Source organism: Indicator indicator, chromosome 25, assembly GCF_027791375.1.
Source record: "Indicator indicator isolate 239-I01 chromosome 25, UM_Iind_1.1, whole genome shotgun sequence".
NCBI classification, from domain to species: Eukaryota; Metazoa; Chordata; class Aves; order Piciformes; family Indicatoridae; genus Indicator; species Indicator indicator.
This window is the reverse complement of record NC_072034.1, coordinates 6072544-6097601: the sequence shown is the minus strand read 5'-3', so window position 1 is coordinate 6097601 and position 25058 is coordinate 6072544. Positions and strand designations below refer to the sequence as shown.

The 25058-nt window shown below is 37.1% G+C and overlaps 1 protein-coding gene across 2 annotated transcripts in view; it reads left to right on the top strand.

Moving 5' to 3' along the window:
* Positions 1-23538, top strand: part of PRDM5 (PR/SET domain 5) — a 55979-nt gene extending 32441 nt beyond the window's left edge. Inside the window, exons 13-15 of one of the 2 annotated variants that reach the window (XM_054392409.1) lie at positions 10586-10671; positions 18163-18267; positions 23374-23538. In XM_054392409.1, coding sequence (XP_054248384.1) covers positions 10586-10671; positions 18163-18267; positions 23374-23538 — 356 coding nt within the window. The remainder of the gene's footprint in view (positions 1-10585; positions 10672-18162; positions 18268-23373) is intronic. The other variant, XM_054392410.1, reaches the window with a different exon arrangement.
* Positions 23539-25058: the final 1520 nt, after the last annotated feature.

Sequence of the window (25058 nt, the reverse complement as noted above, 5' to 3'; positions counted from 1 at the left end):
CAAATTAGAGTGTTGTACCTTGAGTATGATTTAGATCAGTTTGTATTCTGTTGCTATATTGGACTCATTCTGCTTGTCTCCTAATAGTCCTGGGTCTGAGTTAGGCAACTTATTTTATATTGCCCCTCAAATTACATTACTGTTTCCCTGCCACTCTATATATATTCTTCTGTAAACACCCTGAAGATAAATTTGTCATATTGAAAGGTTTCATTCTGGAAGCTTAGCAGTTAACAAATAGCCTTCCTGTGATATTCCATTCACTGCATAAGTAAATTTGATTTGCAGGGAGATGACAGAATTGGTGTTTTTAATAATCTGGCCCTCTACTGTGTTTAGAAAAGTCTTAATCACTTCATTCTATGAAGACATCTTCTGAAGATGACAAGATTTACTAGATTTTGAGTATGATTTTTGGATTTGACTGTGGTAGACACTAGCAAATTTTTATCCTGGTCCTGCAGCCAGATTAAAGAGCTAAACTTGACTTTCAGCTCTTACTCTTTACTAAATTCCATGTTTCGAACATTTATTCCCCATAGCAGCTGTATAAATACATATAAGCCTTCTTATACGCATTGAATTGCTTCCATTTCTAATCTGTGGTAATATTTTCATGAAATGATTTTGCTGTTTTAATTATGGGTATTTCTTTACCTTCACCTTTCCATGTCATTTTTGCAGGCAAGTCTACTTTATTGCCTGTACTAGCGTAGTGTTTTTGTTCTTCCTTATTTCACAGGCCCTTTTCTTTAGGTATGTTTTCTGTGTACTTTCAATGTTATACATTAGATTGCACAGAGGAGAAAGGCCCTAATTTTTTTAAGTTGATAGTGCAGATAACTCTTGGGTAAAAAACTTTATAGCTGTTTGAGTGAAAATGCTTTTCACACATGTGCTGCTCCCAGTTACTTTTAATGTTTCAGCTCTCTCCAGCCGGCATTCCTAAATTCAGGAGTTAGCCTAAGGTGAGTTTCATGAAACTGCACACCAGAGACTTCTAACCTTGACTACAGAGCCTTGCAAAATTTGTGGCTACTAATATACAAGAAACAGTAAACGATGACATTTTGAACTTACTTGATGTAGAAAAGCATTGGAGAGTTCCAGTACATTTGCAGATTAAATGTGGTGGGAGAAATGAGCTTGCAAGAAGATGATGCAGGTTGGAATTACAGGAGTATGCAATTTGGAATTGTAACACCACAGAAGGGTGGCAACTTCCAAGGTCTCTCTCTAGAAGCACTCATTTTAAAGAGAATTACTAATTCTAGAAAAACACCTTGCTAAATTAATTTAGAATAACCTGTGATAAAGAAACTGTAATCCTTTCCTCTTCTAGTCTAGCTGCTGTTGTGATGTCAGTTTTGTAACTGACATCCTCCACTGTGAGAGTCAACTAAAACATTTTTTCCTAGTTATTTTTGATGCCATACTGTTACGATTCCTGACCGCTTCTTGATTATTCTGATTAAATGTGGGGGGGGGGCGGAAAATAGGAGAGGGAGGAGGAGAGGAGTGGAGAGTTGTAGCTACTTTGTGACTTGTAATATTAAAAAAATAAAAATTGTTATATGGCAAAATGCCTCATGTGAGGTTTAGTTAGAAAATGCCATAATTAGATTTCTGTTCTGCTTCTGGAGAGGTGGTTTTCCCTTGTGCTCTACCTGGACTTCAGCCAAATTGTTCATGGCCATAACATGGGCAGGCTCATGTCAAAAGGAGATTGTTGTCCAGTGTTGAGTGGGCCTGACGAAGCATAGCTTTCTGATGAGTAGATGGTATCCTTTCCAAAGAAAGTCAAGGTAGTTGGTAAAGAGGATCTGTGCCATCTGCAGACAGTGGCTTTTAGCAATAATGTTCACTATATTGTGAAAATCCTTGACGATTTTTCAGGGATTTTCTGAGCAGTAGGAAGTTTTTGCTTCATCAAACTGTCGCGTCACAAACTTACTTTACTTATTAATGGATGATTTATTTCTAAATGTCACAGTGTGGAGTAATTCATACTCCTAGTGTCTGTTAAATCCTGTGGTTTGAATTAATCAATTCAAGACTATGTCCTCTTTTTTTGCTCAAACTTCAAAGTATAACTTTTCATTCTGAGATAGAAGTGAATCAACCAGCCGCTGTCTGTTTTTGAGACGATTCATCTTTGTGAACAAGCCTTCAGCTTTTGGTGCAATTAAGCAATACACCATAAGTGTAAATATTACCAAGACTTTCATATCTTAATGGTTACAGCTGATTAGGCTTGAAGTCCTGGTGCAGATGCTTGTGTTATCCCATTTTCAGTGCACATGGTCAGATAGCCTTTGTTTTATTAGCTACTTTGTGTAAGAGGCTTTGCTTTGTATTTACAAAATAAAGCCAGGCAGAGTTCTTTTCAGGAGAGTTGTATATCAATTTATCCTTTTTTTATTTATAAAGCTCTTCTTTATAAAATCCAAGGTTCTTAGGTGCCCTCCTGCTTTTGAATTTTGTGTTTTTGATATGCTTGATAATCCATGTACAATAAGAGAAGCTCGGTGGGGTTTTGGCTTTTATTTAATATGCAGCATGTGTTCTTGAATATTGTTACTCACAGATGTATGTATGCATGCTTCCTTGATCAGCAATTTTCTTCCCTCTTTTATCTTAGACTAAGACTCTGTAAATGAGCCCTAACAGTACTTGGCCTTTTGCAGAAACTGAGCTGGTTTGGGGTGAGTGAACATGTCTGCATGTGCATGTATAGAGGGAAGGGTTTGATGTTTGCATCTGAACCTAGCATATTGCTCTGTAATTCATCATCTGTGTTTCCAGCCTTGGCATGTCATAGACAGCACTCTCTAGGTCAGCTGAAACACTATAGCACATTCTCCCTCTGCTGTATCCTGTTGGTTTATGACTTCTTAGGGTCAGAGGGAGCTGGGGTTAATTCAGCAAAAGAATCCTCTGGCTGCGATATAAATTCCTTGGCTTGTTCATAAATTGTGAAAGAAATTCTATGGTCTGCTCCTTGGGCTTGAAAACCTAGGGGCCAGAAGGTTAATTACTTCCCTCAAGTTTTGAGCAACTTTCAGTGTTAACAGTTACTGGCTGTGGTTTGTGCAGCTTCGCAGCTGCCTTACACAGAGGTATTCAAATCTGTTAATTGCTGTTTCCTGTGTTTGTGTGCCTATGTAGTGTGTGTATGTACACACATTTTATCTGTCTGATACTTATACTGTTGTTTTCCTAATCACTTGTACCCTAATCCGTTCTGTCTTTGGGAAGTAGCACATCAAGCTATGGAAGAATGGAAGCTGTGAGGTAGTTTATATTAGCAGGTTAATTTATTTTTGAGTTAAAGGAACTGTGTATTTTAACTAATTCATACTTTGCTGTCTTACCTACTCTGTTACATAGAGGGTGAGGGACATTCATGAGGGACAGCCAATGACCATACAGCTCTTTCAGAAAAAGCTTACACATGCAAATAAGGGTTAAAACATAACCTTACTTTGCTTTTTCCACCACATGTAGTCAAAGCCCTGATAAAGCCGGTCAAAGCCAGTAAGATATCTGTGACTTTACATCTGTCCTAAATGTTTTCTGAAAATATTAACGTTTCTATCTATACCATCTAAAAGTCATGAATTAATGTGGCATTCTGGTGTGTGGGAAAAGCAGCTTTATTTTTAAGCATGAGTTGAGAAGGTTTTTTGTAAATTTGCTTCCATATACATGAATAAAAGATAATACCAAGAGATTACATTAAAACAGCGAAAAGCATTCAGACCATGGGCTTCCATATCCTTTGTGTCAACACAGTTAAGCTTACTCTTTCAAATTCCATTTCCATAATTAAAGGCTGTTTTATAAGCTTGGGAAAACATTTCGTCATACTCGTCCCCTATAACTTCAGGTGCTGGTTGCTGTCTTGAGATGTCTCAATCTCTGCATTGAGAGCCTGATGTTACTGTCCTAACTTTGCAATTACAGTCGCATTTCAACAATTTGATTAACTAGGCAGTTTAGCATGCTTAAGGTCAAACTGTATAAAAATCTAGGTCCAAATTTTGCACTTCTATGTAAAAATTCCTGAATAACCAAACAAAATATTAGTTGTGGAGATATAATAAAAAATCTTTGGTTTTTAGGAGTAGTTCAATCACTTATGAACATAAAACACTTCAATGTAGTGGAAGGAAGTGAAGAGTTGAATTACAGTATAACTCACATCTATTACTTTATAAAATGTGTCTTCAATGTATTAAAGAGCTAAACAGACAAGTGTTTGTTCATGTACCTAAGAAATAATGTACAACCAGGATCCTCATTCTAGCAAATCTTCTGGTAAATTCTAAGTAATTTTTTCTTTCTTAAATTAAAAAAAAAGAGATAAAAGGGAAGCTTGAAGTAATTTTCTCTCATATCACAAGGAAGTATGTAAAAAGTATCTGTATTTAGTCAGGGAACAGCTTGCATATGTCTACAGATAGGTTGTTTCTTTTCAATAACTTATAAATGATCTCTCTTTTATCTACCAAATTTTAAAAGGAGCTTGCACAAGACCTCAAAGGTAAGGATTCTGCATTTCTAAACCTTTCAGTTTATACATCATTGTCGTCTTTATCTCCAGGCAACAGTTAAATCTTTAAAAGTACCTGTAAAGTTTCATGCAGCTGTCAGCTTCCTGTTGTCTGCTTCCATTAATGAAGAAATGTTGTCATAAGGGGCAGATAATTTGAATGCTGGTGACATCCTTAGATCAAATTAAATACTGATTAATGCATACACTTTAAATTATTTGGTTGACCATTGGGTTCACTGAAGTTATGGATATTAATTCCATTTATAGGGAAATCAAATTGTTTAATTCCACTAATACATGCAAAGAATGAAACTGATTTATTCCTTAAAGTCAGTGTTGGGTTTTTTCTGTGACTAAAATATTAATACCACTGTAGAACTTACAAGTGTCTGTAAGTCAGTAATAGTGGTAGTTACTGTATGCTTTACTCTACAGGTAGCTTTCTTATTTCATAGTCTTGATAATTCATTTAGTTGCACATAGCTAAAACCTCAGTTATATCATGATAATTTTTATGGACCAGATAAATGTTTTAACTGTTGGTTCTAGCTACAATTAATCTCAATACTCTGAATGATGTCAAAACTTTGCAGAAAACAAACATTCCCAGTTATGAAAATACCACTTACAGACTTCAAAGAATAAGACACAGCTGAGTACTTACAATATTAATAGAAAAAAAATATTTGAAGCAATCTGATTTTCCCTTATTTTGAAATGAGTAACATTTGAGGATTTATTTGGTGTTTCTGTGTCATGTCTCAGCTGACGTCCACAAGTGTTTTATCTTTTAAATCATGAATTTGTTTAGTTCTTGGCATGAGAAGGCTGCTCCTGTGCAGATACCTTCTGAAGTGCTAAATTTTGAATGTTTAATGGTTGAAAATCAGGCAGGCCAGACTTTTATGTTGGCCAGATCACTGTTTTTGTTGTCTAGTCTACATTAAGACTAGTCTAGGTGTCGTAAAGAGAGCAGCTAACTGTTGCAGTTGGCCAGGCTTCTTGATTACTCTCATGTTATTTTCCCTTCTGAGAATGCCTAGTCAAAATTACAGAAATGCTGAAGAGACTTAGGATATTAAATTATTTTAGAAATGCTACTTGGTATCCAGAAAACTGCTGCCTTTACAGAAGATGAAATTTATCATTGTGAAGAAGTGTTTGTCTTTGCAAGGACCATTTGACATGCTGTATAGCACCAAACGTTTTCTTAAAGTATGAATATTTAGTCTTAATAACTGATTTTATGGCATTTTCAAATTCAAGTTCTGTTGAAATCACTTGGGTCTTTGAGGTGCTATTTCATAGAATAGAATCATACAATCAGTCAGGGTTGGAAGGGTCCACAAGGATCGTCTATAGTTCCAACCCCCCTGCAATGGGCAGGGACACCTCACACTAGATCAGGCTGGGCAGAACCTCATCCAGCCTGGCCTTAAACACCTCCAGGGATAGAGCCTCAACCACCTCCCTGGACAACCCATTCCAGGCTCTCACCACTCTCATGGTGAAGAACTTCTTCCTCACGTCCAGTCTGAATCTCCCCACTTCCAGCTTTATTCCAGTCCCCCTTAATTCCTAATGAAGTTCCTTGCATGCGCGAGAAGTTCAGTTCTTTGTGTCTTAGGCTTCTTTGTACGTATTCGTATGATACATTAACTGAATTCTGTACAGCAGAGGGCATAGACTTCCTTTTTTAATTTGATGGGAACATGTCGTATACAGAGCGACAGCAGCTGAGGGTAGTTGTGTAAACCTGTCAAATGCTCTCTGTGAACAGATAATGTTCTAAAGCATATGTCACAGATTATAAGTTTGTTGTATCCGTTAACCTTTTGCCCATCCTTACTTGCTGTTGAATGCTGTCATCACCCCAGATTATATCTGGCTAAAAAAACCCTCTTGCAACTCCCGTTCTGGGCTGCCCTGTTCATCACCTGGTAGGAAGTGTTGCATGTGTGATCCAGATGGCCCCCTTTGCTTCCAAATTCCTGCCCAGGTGTACTGCCTTCTTTCCACCACAGTTGGGTAGTGGTGGAATCTCCTTTATTCCCCTCTCCTCTACCCCAGTCTTAAGTTAGGCCTTTAAAAAGGGGTTTATTTTTCCATAACTGTTCTGAAAATCGATTTTTTAAAAATAATATACACATTGTGTTTTGGTATTGGTGTTTTTGTTTTTTTTTAAAGAAATTGCTTTAATCCTTACAGTAAGTATTTCAATGTCTGAAAAGGTGCCATATTTACAAGATGGCAAGTAGTGTGTGGAAGGTTCTGAGGGACCACATTGCCATAATTATTTGTTAATTTTTTCGAAGAAAACCAAAGAAAACTATTCTTCTGAAGCCTCATAAACTGCACTTGAACTGATGTTTGGGGCAGTTTCTCCTAAGTCTTCTGATGTTTCTGAATAGTGACCTAGACCAGTGCTGCATAATACCCCAAATGACCAGGGATAAACATAAAAAAACCATGAGCCCCAACTTGATAATTTCAGCGCATAAATTCTTCATTTCTTAGCATAGCAGTTTGGTTCCAAAAAAGACAAAGCCAAGGAAGTCATACATGAAAGCTGATGTATATGCATGAGAATTGTGTATGAGTGACGAAGCAAGCTGTGTGGGTGTGGGGACAGTAAATACGACTCCAAGTTTAAAGGGATGAAATATAGGTGATGCTCGTGTATGGTTTGAAAAAGCTCTCTGAGACTGCTTCCGAAACTGAACTCAGGAGTTCATCAGTCATTGTTACGGTCTCTACGTATTAGAGCTGTTTCTCTGTTGCATGGTTTATTTGTCTCGTATATTTGTCACCTGCAAAGTACATATTTGGTTGATTTTAATTGAGGTCACTGTTTCAAAGCTATCACAAACATTGGTGTTTATCAGGTTTCCACCTGATTTTGCTGTTTTGTTGCTAAACTGACTACAGGGAATACAAATTGCAGTGTGAAAGTAGCAACATGTATGGCTAATTAAAATCATTGTCTCAAAGTCTTTATTAAATATCTAGCTGTAGCCACTGAAATCTTGAACTAAGATGTATTTGATTTTGTTTAATTGTTCTGCTCTCAGAGATAGCCAAGTTTGGGAAATATGGGTGTCAAACTCACTGTAAATACTGTCTTAGTGCATCTTTGATTGCAGATGTCGTATAGAAAACTGTCCATGCTGAGCTGGAATGGAAGAATATGGTATTTAACTTCTTATGCTCCATTACATACATTCTTATGCTAGAGATGTACACACTTGAGGGGGAAAAAAACACATAAGGAAAATAAGATCTCTGTTCTGTCCTGGCATATTTTTAGATAAAATCCCGTATGGTTTTCAATCATGGAATTGTTTTTCATAATCCTTGTATTAGGGTTAAATTTATTTTTATTACATTAAAAGCTTTGGGTTTGCTCATACGAAATCTGGAAATAGAATGTCTAGACTTTGAATTACATTAAATCCAATGCAGTTTATCCAAGGATTATTTATTTGGGGTTATTTGTACAGAAGTGCCATTAGTGTGTTGAACAGTTTGTTCTTGGACAGCAGGGACATGACAGTTAGCCGTAACTTGAGGATAAACTGTTTATCACATCTGTCCTATTTGAATGATTTATTTAAAATTATAGCAATTCTTCTGATTTTTGTTGCATTTGCATTACTTGTGGGCACAACGATTGGACAAGCTGTCAAATTAAGATGTATTTAATATGCTTGCTGGTTTTTGATACTGTACTAAATGTCACCAGGCATCAATGTCAAGCCAGTGCTCGCAATCTATATTACACAGTAAACACAATTTTTGGAACAAATTTTGGAGATTTTTGTTACCTTATAGTATGTAGCTGCTGCTCAAAGCCAGTCTTTTTCAGGTGTAACATTTGATGTGAAGTCATACTGTTGCCCTCTACTGGCATATGCTGAAAGCTCTTAAGGCCTTATTCAAGTACCTTGACCTCCATGGTTAGTTTCTGAAGGACATTGTTAATCCATTTTAGAGAAAGTCAAAGCCATCCTTTGAAAGCAAAAGTCTTTCTCTTTAAAGAGACTCAGGAATGGGAGGAGAGAGGGAGAAAGGGTACAGCTCTAACCTGTCAATGCTTACCTGCTTACAAATTACTGAAAGCTTTAACTTTTACATTCAAAAACCTTAAAACATAAAAATGTTGTCTGAATTAATTAAATGTTCGAGTACTGACAACAGTTGGAGTGTTTGAGTTTTAAGGCATGGATTGAAGACATCAAGGGTCATGAGAGAGAGAGTATTGTATTTCAGACTGCTCAGTGAAAGCATGGCTTTAACGCAATATCCTGAAACATGTAATTGTGCTTTCTGAGAGATGGTAGAATAGGAGAGAGGAAAAGATTTGTATTTTTCATCTATTTTGTTACACAGCTTTTTGCTGCTATCATTGCTGTTATCGAAACAGTAACACAAAAAACAGAACAGTGTATCTAATAAATAGCTGTTTGGTTTTTTTATCCCCTTACTTAAGTAATCATCTCAACCTGGGATTATATGGAGGTTTTGTGTATCACAGTGACTATCAGATGGCCAGGTCTGATATAATCACAGTCCTTCTGAAGAGCTATTGCTGTAAACACTCCATTAGATACTCTTTGTGATCCTTTGGCATATTGTTCCCAAGAAACAAAACATCCAGTATCTTCCCTCTAAGCAATCATGGAGGAACACCTCATGCAGAGAAAACAGTAGAGGGATGAGGCTTCCTTTCTCCAAGTCAAGATGAATATTGCACTGATTAGGAGCTGTGGAGTTTTAAATACTTGTCTCTGTTACTGCTGCTCTCTTACACTATGATCTTTGGCATATCAGAGAAATACGTTTGATGTTATTTTTTTTAACTTTCTTACCTGTTTTCTAGTGTTAAGAGTCTTAACAAGCATTTGACATTTGGACTATGTTAAATCTCTGTATATGTGCAAAGATTCTTTCATGAGCAGAAAGCTACACATTGGTTTAGAATAGACTTTTCTTTGTTTGTATTTTTCAGTACATGCTCGTTAGACCTTCAACATTATGATTGTGTAGAAAAAATACATTTAGTGGGAAAATAGTTATTGTATCTTTGTATGTTGAACTGTGGTTTTGTACTAGAAGAAACCTGATGTTTGTTCTTAAAGCACTGTGTACAGAAAGAGGAGGTAGTCAACTCAGATTTCAGTGCATTGCCTGAAGAGTTAAAATGGCCTTGAGAAATTATAAAGCTTTTTATCACTTCTTCCAAATTACAGGGCTAGCTTGGAAACTCCTGGCTATTTGCTTCTGAATAGCTCAGTATCCACATTACACTAATGTGCATTTGCTAAAATCGACACCAGTTTAGTTTAAGTGACACCAGTTTAATGGAGTATTAAACTAAATACCTCTAAGATATAGGATGCTGTGAGGGAGATGCTAAGATCCTTCTGCTTCCATTTCAATTATAAAATGTAACACAAAAATTGTAGAAACTTTGGATTAACTGGCTTCTAACAGTTAGCTCACATGCAGCATTAAAAAAAGAATAGATTTTGTATTTCATTTGGATTTGGACACCCAGAGGGCTCTGAAAATGACCAGATGTGAAACAGCAGAAATATTTGGGAGATGTTAATGCCTAACCATAAAAGCAACCATGTGTAAGTCACTGTAGAATGTGGTTTGGGTAAGGGCAGTAGGTAATTTCTGAGTAGTTTTCTGTGTATGTGTGTTTGTTGGTTTGGTGTGTTGTTTTTTTTTTCCCTCTTTTCTCCCGCATTTGGGGGTGTGTGTGTGTTTGTTTTCTCCAAGGCACTCTGTGATCTACTGCTTGAACAAAACCAAGCAGCAAAGAGTAATATTTTGGTCTAGCCCTGCATCCTGCTCAGATGCTTAAATCTCTTAACACTTAAATCTCTTCTTGTTTGAACTGAGTAGAAGAGAAGACCAGAAAAAAATTTAAAAGTTACTTCTATTTGAGAAATCACAATACTACAAGACCTTCATATACTGAGGCCATATTTAGGGATTCAAATGCTTTCTTGTTTTCAGGTGAGCGTCCTTATCAGTGTCCTTACTGTGACAAAGCTTTCAGTAAGAATGATGGATTGAAAATGCACATTCGCACCCACACACAGGTAAGTGTAGCTTAGTTTTTATGGGCACTTGAGGATTGTCTTATGAATCATGAGTGGCAAAAAGTAAAAAATTGACTGTTTGTGTAGAGATTACGCTCTACCAATCAAGATACTTTATACTTATGAAAATAAGAGGCAAACAGTTAAGTCATTAGCTGTTATATTCTATTTGACTCCCTTACTGTCCTTCTATTTTTTCCCGTATTCCATTTTGTATACGTTAAAATAATAGCAGTACTAACTTCTTCCTCTAACTCATGGTTATTTACAGATACTAGTTAATTTTTGTGGCTCTTTACTCAGTAAACAGTTATGTAAGGGCTTCATTATTCTTGAAACTTCAATATCCAGTGCTTTCAATTTTTTTATGTTCTCCTTCAAATCTAGTCACTGTGAGCTTTTGTAGAGACTGTATTTTACCAACAGATGACAAAGAAAAAAGCTACAAAATGACTTTGTTTAACTGAAACCATAATAAAAGGCGAATTGCAGATACCTCCAAAATAGTTTTTGAACCTTGAGTCTGTTAGTACAGGAGTCCCCTGTTTTAGGGAAAAGTGTTGTCATGTACATACATTTATTAGAGGACAGTAGTGAGATCTTGGCCCTGCAAAGGCAGCAAAGAGCTATATAGAGAACTGTCTTCAAAACAACAGGTGTGTATTCTTCAATAAAGGTGAAGTTAAGCTGGTCTAGCATTCCGTATGGTACCTGCCTCTGGCCTCCTCATCCACTATAAGAAAACAAACAAAAAGTTAGAAGTACACTATAGCTTTGCTAGTAATCCCTTGGGAGATGTTACTGCTTACAGAAGTCAAGGCATCTCTGAAGTCGAACTAAGAAAGTTTTTATCTATTAATAAATAGGAAGGGCGATGGTTAAGTTAATAATCACCGTATGCAAATCTGCACACAGAATAGCTTTCTAATTAAATAAAGGTAAGATCAAAACTTTTCAATATTATACCATTTTACCTAGGTCTTGAGGATATTAACTGGAGGTCTTAGATAAAGTTTTAGGTTGTGTATCCTAAACTTTAATTTAGAAGTTTGTGCAGAGCTTCCTGGGGGTTCACTGGGAGCAGGCTAGTCTGTTGTCATTAGTTGTTTCTCCTTCTTGCCAGCTGTGAAGTAGCTTTAAGAAGTGCTATAAAGTCCGTTCTGTTGTTTCTGTCCCATATTACTGTTTGTGCACCAGGACAAATTTCATTGCCATACATGTTCTACATGGCTGCGAGTGGGAGGAGCAGAAAGCAAGACCAACTCTGAAATAGTGCCGATTTTAATTTTTTCCTGATTTGTCATACACTTTGCGTAAAAACAAATCCTCAGCCTCTGCAGGAGAAAAAAAAAGACCAAAAAGAGAGAGATGAAATGAGAAAGAGAAAGAGTAGGCCTGTAGTGATGTATCTCTGTTGACTATAGTGGATTACACCACGTAATGATTTCTTCCAAAATACATGCTTGGGAGTAAGCTTAGAGAACTTTACAAACAGTGTCTTCATTCATTAAAAGCTAGACGTGAACTGATAACAGTTATTTACAATAGGGTTGTGTGTCCTACAGGCTTGCAACATAAGCTGAACTCCAAATACTGAGCTCTTCATGTGTAGGTCTTTTTTGAAGTGAATGTACATAGTTACATTATAGCGCTTATCTGGTGATCAGGGTAGATGTAGTTTAATTTGTCTTTCAGACTACATGTGTGTTAACAAATAGTACAGTGAAGTAGTAGGTATGTAAAGTGAAACAGTTCTGACGACCTGATGTTTATTCTGTATGTGTTTCAAGGATTTCACTGCAGATTGTGTAGTGTGGTCCTGCGGACTGAATGCACAATAGCACTCCCTGGAAAGCATTAAACCTTCTGGTTTGTTTCCAAAAGTAATCCAGATCATGCAGCCCAAAATATTTTGGAAGTATACACCAATGCACAGTAACTGGGAAAGTTTGGAATGTGTGCTTTAAAAGCACATACCTGATCTGAATATAAATACTAAGGGAAATAGCTTCTGACTGCACTGTGTAGGAAGTTTTCCAGTGAAGACATATTTTACCTGTGCAGAAGTAACTTGAAACTCCTCAGCATGGTACTAATTCACTAGAACTTGTTCTATGATCCTAGGCTATCTAAAAAAAAGATGAGGATGTAAAAAATGTAGTGTGTTTGCCAATATTTATTTCTGTCAGTTCTGAGAAGAAAAGACAGGAAGTCACACTTGAAGTTTCTCTTGTTAGACATCCAATGTGTTTACTTTTGAAAAGATTATAAGGATGCTGGCTGTTCCTTTTTTTACCCTTTGTACACACACATTGATTTTTGAAACTTACACTTGCATGCAGAAGGATTATTCAAAGAGAAATAGCAAGATGTAAAAAGCTAGAAGGTATTTTTGTGTCAGCTAAGCCTAGCAATGTGGAAATAAACATAATCATAGCACCCCTCTCAAGGATTGTGCTTGTAAATACATTGAAAAAAAGAGTCTGATCTTTTGTCCAGAAAAATTATGGAGTAGCTTAAAAGTAATAATATGATACTCAGCAAGGAAAATATCATTGCAGAGATTAAATTTAGTTATGTTTTACCAGTGGGATTAAATGCCAAATGTGATCCTGTGGATCAGGGAAGGTTGCTGGAAAAATCATTGTAGAAAGTTGATTAAGGGTCTGGCAGCTGCTACACTGAGCACAACCTGGGTGGCCGCAGGTGTCAACTCAAACTCTGGAGTAAACAGAGAAGGTAAGCCAAAACCCCTACTGACAATGTAAAGAGAAGAAAATACCGACCATCTAATATTAAAATGTCACCTGAGTGCTGATTTGTTTCTATGAAAATAGATGTGTTCGGTTTATGGCTTGGTTCTTTTTGTTCTTTTTTTTTCCTTGAGAAGAAATAAAGCAGCCTAAGAAAACATGAATGAGCAACTCACTGAAGTTCTCGGTGAAATGAATTTACAGACCATACCAGCTTTTAGGAAATACATGCATGTTTCCAACCTACATGGTGCAATAAACTTCAGCTCTCCCCTAAGGCTTGATTCGTTGCCTGACATTACACAATTATAATTGTTAATGTTTGGAAATAAGATCACTGATGGGTGCCCAGAGTTGTCATCATGTCAAATTGTTATTACTTAAAAAATGGTAGTTAATTTTAGTTATAAATACATGGTAGTGAGGGAAAACAGGCCATTTGCAACCTCCAACTATATCAGCCTGCCCAGGGACACATCTGGTCTCATCTTGAATGTCTCCAGGGATGGAGCCTCAACCACATCCCTGTACAACCTGTTCCAGTATTTTACCACTCTCGTAGTAAAGAACTTCCTCCTTATGTCCAACTTAAACCTACCCTGCTCCAGTTTCAAGCCATTGCCCCTCCTCTGTCACTACAAGTCCTTCAAAACAGTCCTTCCCTAGGTTTTGTGCAATATATATATTGCAATTATATATATATATGTAGCTTCTGAACACTTAAGCTATCAGTACTCACTGTTTAAGAAGCTTTGTTGCCTGTTCTTCCTTACTCATTTGAACCTGGGCAGCTTGGATACTGTTAATGCAGCTTCAAAATTGCAAGGGTTGGTGTAGTCCAGTGGCCTGAGTATTGAATATGTTTTGAAGTCAACTCTGGAACTCAGTTAATCTCACAGTTAATTTGTTAATGGAGGCTGAGAGTATTAGTATAAATCTTTTATGGATATATCTGCATGGGCTGAAGTCATGTAAGTGACTCCAATGTAAAGATATCCTCAGAAGCTGAGGACTCAGTCTGGCACAGTATGTAGAAGAATTACCCAACTATGAGTTAAGTTTTAATTATGAATTTAATGGGAACAAATTATGATAAATACGGAAGCTAGGCAGTCTGCTGTCAGTGTTTCAGCTTGATGCAGTCTGAGTTCTCAGCTTGCTTGCTGGGCTTCTGTCTTCTTTTCTGGCTGAAGATAACACACTGACCTTGACAAGCTAAGTCTAACAGCCTCTCTGCTTCTTGGGTCTCTGCCTTCTGCCAGGGAGATTTGGGGGGATTCCTTCCGGCTGGGGGGAGGCCCCTTGGGGGAAGCAAAGGGGGCTTGGTTGTGCTTTTCTGTTGATTGTACATATTTGTAAATGTTGTGAATAGTGTATATTTGTACATATTCATTGCATTTCATCATAGATTGTAGTTTTGCTTGCAAATGCAGATTTCATTTGCTTCCAGACTGAGCTAGCCTGGTCATTGTCGGTATGTGGGGGGATTTCAGCTCTCACACTGTTACAATTCATTTAGAAGCAGACAGAAACCGAGCAAGCTGAGACTGCCCAACTCCCCAGCCTTGTTTTGAGTAGAGATTCTTAAACATTTCTATCTCTCCAATGGAAGTGTTTAGAATAATCATTATTTTGCTTTCTTACACCCAATAGTGATTTATTTACATTCTTTCACTTTCTCTACCTGAACTTTGTGAAGAAAAATGAAAAAGACAGTCTTAAAACCATCACATATAATTAGGCCTCTGTAGGTGAGCCACTTGCGATAGCTTCCATGAACCATCCAGTTAGTGAGAAAACATCTTGTTAGGTCTTGCATATTCTTCACACTTAGATATGAAGCTGGACTCCATTAACTTGCACCATCTGTGATCTTAAGTGACTTAGCTTCTCTTCTCAACAGAGGATGTATTGCTAGTGGTGGTGATTTAGTGGAAAGTCTCACTGATGTTTTTTTCTGACATTAATCAGCTTAGTATTTATTTTTTAGGGCTGAAATGTAACTAAACATCAGTTACATAAGTCACTCTTGTTTCATTTTTTTTCTCCTGCACTATACCTCAATTCCTAGCCCTTTGATTCAGAGGAAAGCTGGTCTTTCAAAAAGAATACAAACAACATATTGCATGTCACCACTTCATTGGTAGTGAAACTACCCATTGCTCTTGTTAAATGTAGAAGAAACCTGTGCATTGACACTGGAGTTTAGTGAGGCTCAAAGGTCTATTACTACAGCTGCTGTCTGACAGGTTTTCTTGTAAAGAATGAACCTATTGGCCTGGCCCTCAGCGTGGTCTGACACTATCTATGGGGAGTTTCTAGATGAAGCAGCAATCTCTCTCTGAATCTCTACAACTTCCCTTACCTGTCCATCACTGTTGTGTGTAACTTCTGGTAGAAGTTTGGTGTTGGTGAGGCTGGGTTGCATGTGGGTATGCATCATGAACTCTGTTAGGCCACCTGGCTGGACTCTTTTCCAGGCCCTGAGACCATGCTTTTTCAGGCTGTTGTGGCTTTGAACCTTCAGTTCATGCTCAGATAGGGTTTGGATAGGTTGATACCAATTCTGGTCACCATCTTTGATACGTGCTATGTACTACTTGCTGAATTGCTCCTGAGTGTTGTTTGAAGGATACATAGAACGGTTTGGGTTGGAAAAAACTTCAAACATCCAGTTCCAAGCCCTTTGTCATGGGTAGAGACATCTTCCACTAGACTAGGTTTCTCAAAGTTCCATCCAACCTGGCTTTAAATGCTTCCGAAGAGAGATTATCCACAACTTAATGTGGTCAGTATTTCTTCCCCAAGATGGTAGTAATTCTTACGTGTGCTTAGATGTATGAACACACTCCACAAGAAGTGTGCAATATTGTGACGTTCTGAAAGAACTCAGAAGTAAATCTGCTGAATTCAGTTGGATATAAAAAAACCACAACACCAAACCAAAACACTAAGAAATATTAGATCCTAGGTAGTCCTGGGATTTTAAGTATGTCACTGTTATATTTGTCATAGCTGTTAAAATGTTAAATTCCTCTCAGTTTTAGCATAGTGAAGTGAAAATCATCATCATAAGAGCTTCAAAGTTAGCATTTCAGTCTTGGAGTGAAGCACTTCCTTGAATACCAAGTCTTACTTGGGCTCTCCTTGGCCTTTATTTGTTTAGAGGCAGGAAGGTTATAAATCCTGATCTACATATTTTTATTTATACCTGGTGTACTTAAAAATGTAATATTAAATCACTGCAGGATCAGCTGTGTCCTGTCTCTTTCACTATTCCTGCTCCCTTCCCTCATTTATATCATCAATAAAAGAAAACACATGTAATCCTTTGGCTTCGCTGCTACCATAGTCATGGCCTGGCAGATGCGTTTTGAACAGAGGGTGGATTTATGGTACTAGCAGTTGCTAACTCCTCTGAAGTCAGACCTATATGATCTTCCCAATGATCTCCTGTTTTGTTGACAGCAGGTTTTCCCCTTTGCTTGATGTTTAAAATTTGTCCAGCTTTCTTCTAATCTTGTCATTGGTCCTGATTGTCCCTTTATGTGGTGGCATTAACTTTCATGCAGACTTCCTGCTGTGGGTTTTATTTATTTCCTTTTTATACTAGGTTTAGAGCAGTGGTGATTATGCCAAGCCAGCATCATTTTTTCCGTGTTACAAATGTTGCCTTCTCCAAAAGTTGTGAAATCCCACATTATCTCCCAAGAGACTGTTAAGATTACTGCCTATTATTTGTTAATTCATAGGCTTAGCATTTTTATTGATTTTTTTCAGTCTTTTGTTTTCAGTTTAATTTAGTAAAATATGTTTACTTTGCCTGAATTACCTATCTTTCAAATTTAAGCAATACAGAATTAGGGACCACAGAAGGCATAGAATGATCATGGAATAAAATTGTTTGATTAAAAAGGAAAGGTGCCTCTAGAGCATCAAAATTTTAATGATGCAGTGCCATAACACAAACTTAGATATTGTTTATTTAAATATTGCTTTCCATGGAGTTCTATTCTTTAATGGAATAAAGAATGTCTTGCACCTTATGTAAGCTTCTCTACTAAGGGATAACTTCCAAGAGGAAAATCTCTGTAGAAGCAATTTTCCATACTTATCTCTAGTTATTTATTTGAGGTCAGTGAGCTTGCAACTGTTATGATATCATGTGTTACAGTAGCTGATAATCAGTACTTGTAATAAAAATACAGATGTCTGTGTTGTCATCTGCACCTCTGTGGAGATTCTGCAATGAATATGTGGTTAACCTGCTGTTACCACTTTTCAAAATAAGCTTTTTTTCTCTACCATGAGCTTTCCTTGTACCCCCTCTTCCTCTCCTTAGCTCTTCCCCTGCTTGGAAACTCTCTCACAAACCTGAGGTTTTTACAGGCATCTTTCTTGTCTTTATGCTTTAGCTTTTGTGGAGGATAAAGGAAAGTACATTGGAATTTTATGTTTCTGTACCTTTCACATTACGAAAACCAGAATCCTGAAATGGTTGGGTTTGAAAGACTGGAACAGATAATTAATTCATAAGTGGGTGTTGAAGTGGAAACTGTCAGGCCACAGCTTTCCCAGCTTTCACTTAATCATTTGAAAGTCATTTTCTGTTGCTTTCACTGACTGTAATCCCTTAGAGAGAATATAATACTTGCACTATCCAGCATGGAATTCCACTCCTTTAATGACTTGGGCTCTGCATTGACTCACTTTCACTCACTGTTGTTGTTTCATACAGGAAAAGCCCTACCAATGTTCAGAGTGTAACAAGGCTTTCAGTCAGAAGCGAGGCCTAGATGAGCACATGAGGACGCACACTGGAGAGAAGCCGTTTCAGTGTGATGTGAGTTATCTGTCTCTCTTCTTGATTGCAGTGCAGCAGCAGAACTTAATGCTGGTGAGACTATGGTCTTGCACTTATTGCCTGAGGCATAAAGTTACACTTTATATGGTCTTTGATTGCCTTTTTAATGAGAGACCCTTCAGGGAAGTTTATGTACCCTCTTCAGTTGCCAAGAGCATTGCACACCCTTTTATTTTATGGGCTTGGATCCCTTAAGAGTTATTTTCACCATTATTAATGCAATTTGGATGCTACAAGTTACAAATTCATGCTACTTGGGTTCCTGTATATTTTGTATGACAGGTTAATAGTTGGAGATTAGCTTATACAGGAAAAGGTATTTAATTCATTACATGGACTATGAATGCTTCTGGTGGTGTTGAATGACACACATGAATTCAGAATTTCCAATCTGCATTTAGTGAAATCTGGTCTAATACTTTCAACATCTGCTCATAGGGATTTCTTTTATTATTCAATGAAGAAATTATGGATGCTGTGTATTTCTGCTCTGCTGAAATGCAGCGTGTCATATTGCAGTTCATAGATCACTGTCAAGTACCTTTCCTTCAGCATACTCTATCCTGTATACAACATATCTCACAGTGTTTGGAAGGTAGGTAGGTGTGAAGCTGCATGTGTAGGAACTGATGGAATGTCTTTCAGAATTATCAAATGCCAGAATGTAAATTGTTGCTTGAGGATTTTGTAGACATGGCACTTTGGGATATAGTTTAATGGCCAGGGTGGTGTTAGGTCAATGTTTGGATTTAAAGGTCTTTTCCAACCAAAACAGTTCTGTGATTTAGAGAAGGGCATTAGAACACAGGGTATAGAATTAGTATAGGTGCTTTGTTTTGTGATAGGAGCTCTTAATGAACCAGTCACAGGGAAACTGCCAGCTTTCAGTTTTATCTTTTGTAGCTCAGACTGAACAGCTGTAAATTTGTTACAAATTTTAAAATCAGGTGCAAAAACTAGAATAATCACTTGGCATGAAAAGACACAAGGGTCTGTTAATTGATCTGGCTTTTAAAAAATAATGTGGTGACATTTCATTGGGAATAAAATTATTTACTGTAATGAAAAATTTCAGTTACAGTGTTTTGCTGATGTCTGCAAGTTGGGAGATTTGTTGTATTCTTTTGGGATAACCTCAACCTGGCTCTAGATAGTATCTCGAGGATTTCTCTAATTCCAAATCATTGCCAGTAACCTTTTCAGCTTTCAGATTGCTGTACTGTACATGCTAGCCAAGTGATAAAGTGTAAATGCAAATTTTACCACACTATGAATCCAAGATTCACTGATCTTGGATTCATAGTGTGCTTTTTCAGAACAGTTTGGGGTAATAGTTCTGTTTTATTTTATTTCTCTTTAATTGAAAATATGAGCTGTATGAGCACACTTTCCTGCTTCAACTATTCCTTCAGTTGTTTTTATTAATTAGTTAGACCTGTATTTTCCCAAATCATAGTGTTTCTAAACCCAGCTGTAACCTGCATCTAGTGCTGGTGCTTCTCTGAGAATGTTGATATACCTTCATTTACTGGACAATTTTACTTTTTTATGCTTTACATTACTACCACGTTGCACCAAAGTTACTCTTCGGCACTAGTCTTTTGCCAGCTGCACACTGCAGAGTTTTTGGGTTTTGGTGGGTAAGAACAATTCATTCGTACACCCTTCTACAATTCATTCATACAGCCTCTACAATTCATTCAAACACCCTTCAGTTGCCTAAATGCATACCATGGTCTACTGTTTACAGCACACTTGTAGAATGTTGAAAATTTTGTTTTCAGTAGTTACTGAACTACAAGTAGTTATTTTGTTTGGGATTCACTTCTGGCAACAACTTCCATCAATTTTTAACTGCAGATTTTGTGGAGAAGAGTGTGTGTCAGATTGCTGCAATGAAATTTCAGTAACTGTCTTTTAGTTCTTTCATTAACACAAAGGGTTAATAGCTGTCCCATTCATTGCTTTCTGTACTTGTGCCATATTCCTTCTTAGTCAACTTCTCTGAAGTTTCTCTTTCCAACACTTTGTATGGTGACTTCCCATGTTCGTAATAATTTTTGTTACCATTTTCTGGAATTTTTTCCTTCTTTCCATTGCATGTTTTACAGGGTGAAGGCATATATTGGCATACTTTTACTCATTAAAGTAATTGGAAAAGTCTGTAAGTCCAATGCCTAGACCTGCTAAGAATCTTTTAAAGGTGAAAAACAGGCTGTGTTTTTAATGATTGGGATTTTCATAAATGTAATCATACAGGAAGCCACAGTGAAAGACCAAAGTCCTAAAAGGATTGACAGATCTGGTCTTGTTTCCTCCCTGGCATTAGAAGCAGTCATAGAAACCATCCAGCTCTTTCTTCTAAATAACGTATTACCGTTTCCTGCCAGAGTTTTCTTTGTTTTTTAGTACTATTAGCCCTTACAAATGGGAATGGCTTTCAGTGCCAAAGAACTGGAGAAAGAGAACCTTTGGCTAATGGAAAGGAAAAACGAAAAGGAGGAAAAAAAGAAGTATCTTACAGGTTCAGGAATATACTTCGGTTGATTATGCAACTCTCTCCAGCAAATCTAAACCACTGTATAGCCATTTTTTTTATTTCCAGAATCAGAAATAAAAGTCATGTTTTCTCTTCCTCTCTTTCAGGCATATGGAACAGACACTATAGTACAGAATACATGTAAAAATAATCCTTGTACCCTGTTTGATGAAGGTGCTGGAGTTTATTTGTGTCCTTGTCAGTCAACAAAAGCATTTCCAGACCTTAGTGACTCAAAACGCTCTCATCCTACTGATAGTGGAAGCAAAATATTTCTATTCTAAGATGGAAATTCTAATCTGTATTGCATAGGAAAATGAAAATAACTAAAATGGGGAAATACAATTTTTTTTTTTTTGCTAGTATATTGGATTTCTGAACTGTGAGAACCAGACTTTTTTACTGGAATGCAAATTAAACTTCAGTTGCCTCAGAAACAACAGATTATTCTTTGGGGGCAGAAAGGTCAAGTACTGCCTGTCCTGGTTTCTTTCCAGTAGAGTATTTCTCTCCACTCTGCCTTTAGTTGACCCTAGACTTACTTTCAAATGTCAGTCTTTTCCATCCTCCCTACTTGATCAAAACTTTGATCATTTTGAAGAGATTGATTAGAGTTCAAGTGTACATTAGCAAACATGGTTGTAAATCTACAGATGTTGGTCTTGCTTATACATTTGAAATACAGAGCAACATAAAAATCCAAACCCAAACTCTAAAGCATAAGCACAGCGCAAGATATATTGTATCTTTAACAATCCTGTGCATTCCATGGAAGTCGGGTAGTAGCATGTGCCAGAGCCTTGAAGGAACAGCAGGACACATTATACTATTTACATGAATATAAATGAAAAAAAAATCATTGTAAATTAAAAAAATGTATTTTAAGACTGTGCAGTAAGCAGTTTGCTTTAAAAATGAAGAGGCATTTGTAAGATAAACAGAACACACATGTGTCTTGGATGTGTGTATGTTCTGGATCAGCTTTCTGAGCTTTCAAGGAACATGTTCTGTTTACAAGTATTTGCTGTTTTTAACACATTGTGACTTGTGAGCAAGCATGATGGTTTTGATCAGAGAAGTGTTACGAGTTCACTTTGTGTGTTCTATGGAAGAGGAATACAAAATGGTATTTGGCAAAAGCAACATTAAGCCCTGACCAGTGGATGCTGTAAGTGATGTTGATTGTAGCATAATAAAAAGGGTGACTGTTGCTTGGGTCTGAAAGAGGTGATTATACATTGAGGGGAAAAAGTTGGAGAGTTACAGTTGCTGTATAAAAGTCCTTGGTATTACATCATGTCATAAATTCAAAACTGTTCCATTGCAACAGCACATTCAGTGCTCATGTCCGGCAAAACATACTGTGGGTACAAAACATGCCTCTGGCAATTACCCTTTTTATGATCACTGTATGGTTTTGCCTTAACTGGCATAAAATACATACATTGCAGGTCAAGATTATCTACTTCAAAAGTCAGCTGTTTGTCTTAGTTCCAAACTAAGTGAATAGTCATTTGGTGTTTTCATTCTTAGTTTGATACCGATATGAATTTAAAACTTCATTTTCTTAAAGGCATATTGTGCTGAGCTCCCTAGGTTTCCTCTGCATGGAAGATATTTTTGTCTGGAATGAACATGGAATTCTAAGATTGCAAGCCTATGGATGTTCATTCTTAATTGTATGAGCCTTGCCTGTTTAATTAGTTGATTCAGGAACATGTTTTCTTAAATATTTATTTTCTGGGAGATTTGCACCTATGGTAGGTACCTAGTTGGTACATGCATGTGACAGTGTAACTGCATAATTTCGATTAACTTGATGTCTTGTCTACAGATTCTTTTCATTCTAACTTCTCTTGGCTGAACTTGTTCTTACCCTTTCATTTTGACTTCAGTATCAGAATTTTTCTAAGAAGTGATGGTTTTAGCATGGCAGAGCCCCCCTCATCCCTCTGTTCATTTATTCAAATGGCAGAATGAACTGGACTGCTTGGAGTGCAGTGGAAGCAGGGAAGCAGGACACCAGATAATACAGCAAAGGAATTCCATATTCACTTGCAAGATGTCTTCTGTTTTCTTGGCTGGGCAGAAGACAACTGGAACAATGCAGTTTTCTCTGTAGTAGTTATTAACCTTTCTTGCAGCCTTCAGAGCCTCTTTTTTTCCTCCTTCCTCCTTGTAACTGTTTAGGAACAGGCAGATGTCATTCAGGAGGTCAGGATGGAAATACATCATTTGAGGTTGAATTGACAGAGGCTTGTGATATTTTGTTACAAGTTTTGCTGCATCCAAGAGAGAATAAGAGATTTAAAAAAAAAAAAAATCAAGCCAACCTGGGACACACTGTTACCACTGTTAATGTACAACATTGAAAGGTTCCAGACACTAATAGTCTTTAAGGTGCTCTCTGAAGGAGTTATTCTTCCAAAGGACCAGCTCATTTATTAAGTATTGCAGGTATGTGTGCCTGTGGCCTCAATGATGTAACATAAGGAGCTTTATATGCTCTTGAAGTTTTAAGACTTTCTTTGTCTTCACTGCCTTAGGTTTGTGATCTGTCCTTCAGCCTGAAGAAAATGCTGATCCGACACAAGCTGACTCACAACCCAAATCGACCGATGGCAGAGTGCCAGCTTTGCCACAAGAAGTTTACAAGAAACGACTACCTCAAAGTGCACATGGAAAATGTCCATGGTGAAACTGACAGCTAATTGCATCCCGTGTGAGAAGAATGGATCTCATGTTCCAAAGTGCTCCGTTTGTACATGCACAAACTCCAGACTTCTCACCTGACTACTTAGCACAGTCAGGACAAACAACTGTTGTGTGTTCACATACTATTTTTCCTACTTCAAAAAATAAACTAATAGGATAAAGACATTCACCTGAAGTAAAACATAGCTTGAAAAAATAAAAAGTTGAAGATAAAAGAGCTTTGAGAAACTTTTATGCTTATATATTAAAATAAATACAAAGCAAAAGATATATTTAAGTAAGCTTCACCTTCTCAGTTACAGCTTTAGAAATGTAGATACTGGTGACATTACCTGGAAATCACAGACTTTTGCAACTGAACTCTTGGTTGTCTGCAACTCTATTTCTGTATCTAAGCTTTAAGAATCCATTAAAATTCTTTAATTTGAAACCACACAGGGTTTGTCATTCTGCTTGGCTACTGATTGCATCCAGGCTAATTTTATTCAGATCTAAATTCTGCGTTTTCTTGTAGCATGATTTCATCTAATTTTATTTAGATCTTTCTCATTGCTTGACAGCAGTTATTAACTTAAATTGTTTCTTCAGATGCCAAAATGTATGGGTACAGGAACTGTGGACATCTGTCACATTAAGTAATTTTGTGTGAGCATTGAGGAGGATTTATTTCTTCTGGTTATGTTGAAACAAGACTGAAGTGAAAACTTTGAGCAATTTAATTTAATACAATATTCATCATCGTGACTGGCAAGGCAAGTGGAAAGACTTAAGACTTATATTAAGAGTGTCTTCAGCAGCTACAGTTGCCTAGTTAACATGTAGTTGATTACCTGGTGAATAACTGGTTCCCAGACTGTTTCTTCCTGCTGAATCAGATACTCTGGATTTCTTCATCTCACTTAACTACCTTTCTTTTCTAAATTCTGTTAATGAGCACTGGGAAAAACGCTGCTTTACAACTGAGTAACAATCAAATTCTTCATGTTATCAAAATGTTCCCACAGGTCCTCTTGTACCACAGTTAGATAACCACGAAATTTTTATCTACAAGGACTACTTCAGAGGGTGATTTTGTGTGAAATTTCCTGAGTTATCAGCAGTTAATATTAAGGCTCTGTCATTAGTAAACTGCTCATGCTCATTTTGGACCTCTCAGTGTTCTGTAAAAGAAACTTGCACTGGGACATCTTGCTTCCAAGTTTTCATGGGAAAACAATTCAACTTCTTAAGGGCAGCATGGACAAAGATACTGAAATGAACAACATAATTCTTCACCTCACAGCAGAGACTACTTAAATCTGTTTATCACAGGATAGATTTTTCTGCTGGGAAGAACAAAACAATAAATTGCAGTTATGGTATTGCTAGTGACAGAAATAGCAACAAAATGTGTTGATGTATTTAGTGATTACCATTTCCTTCTCTACTAATGGTTTGGATCCCATTCTTCTGCGTGGACATCTGTACATTATAGGTTCAGATTTGAGACCCAGCACTGGATCCCAATAGTAGTCTT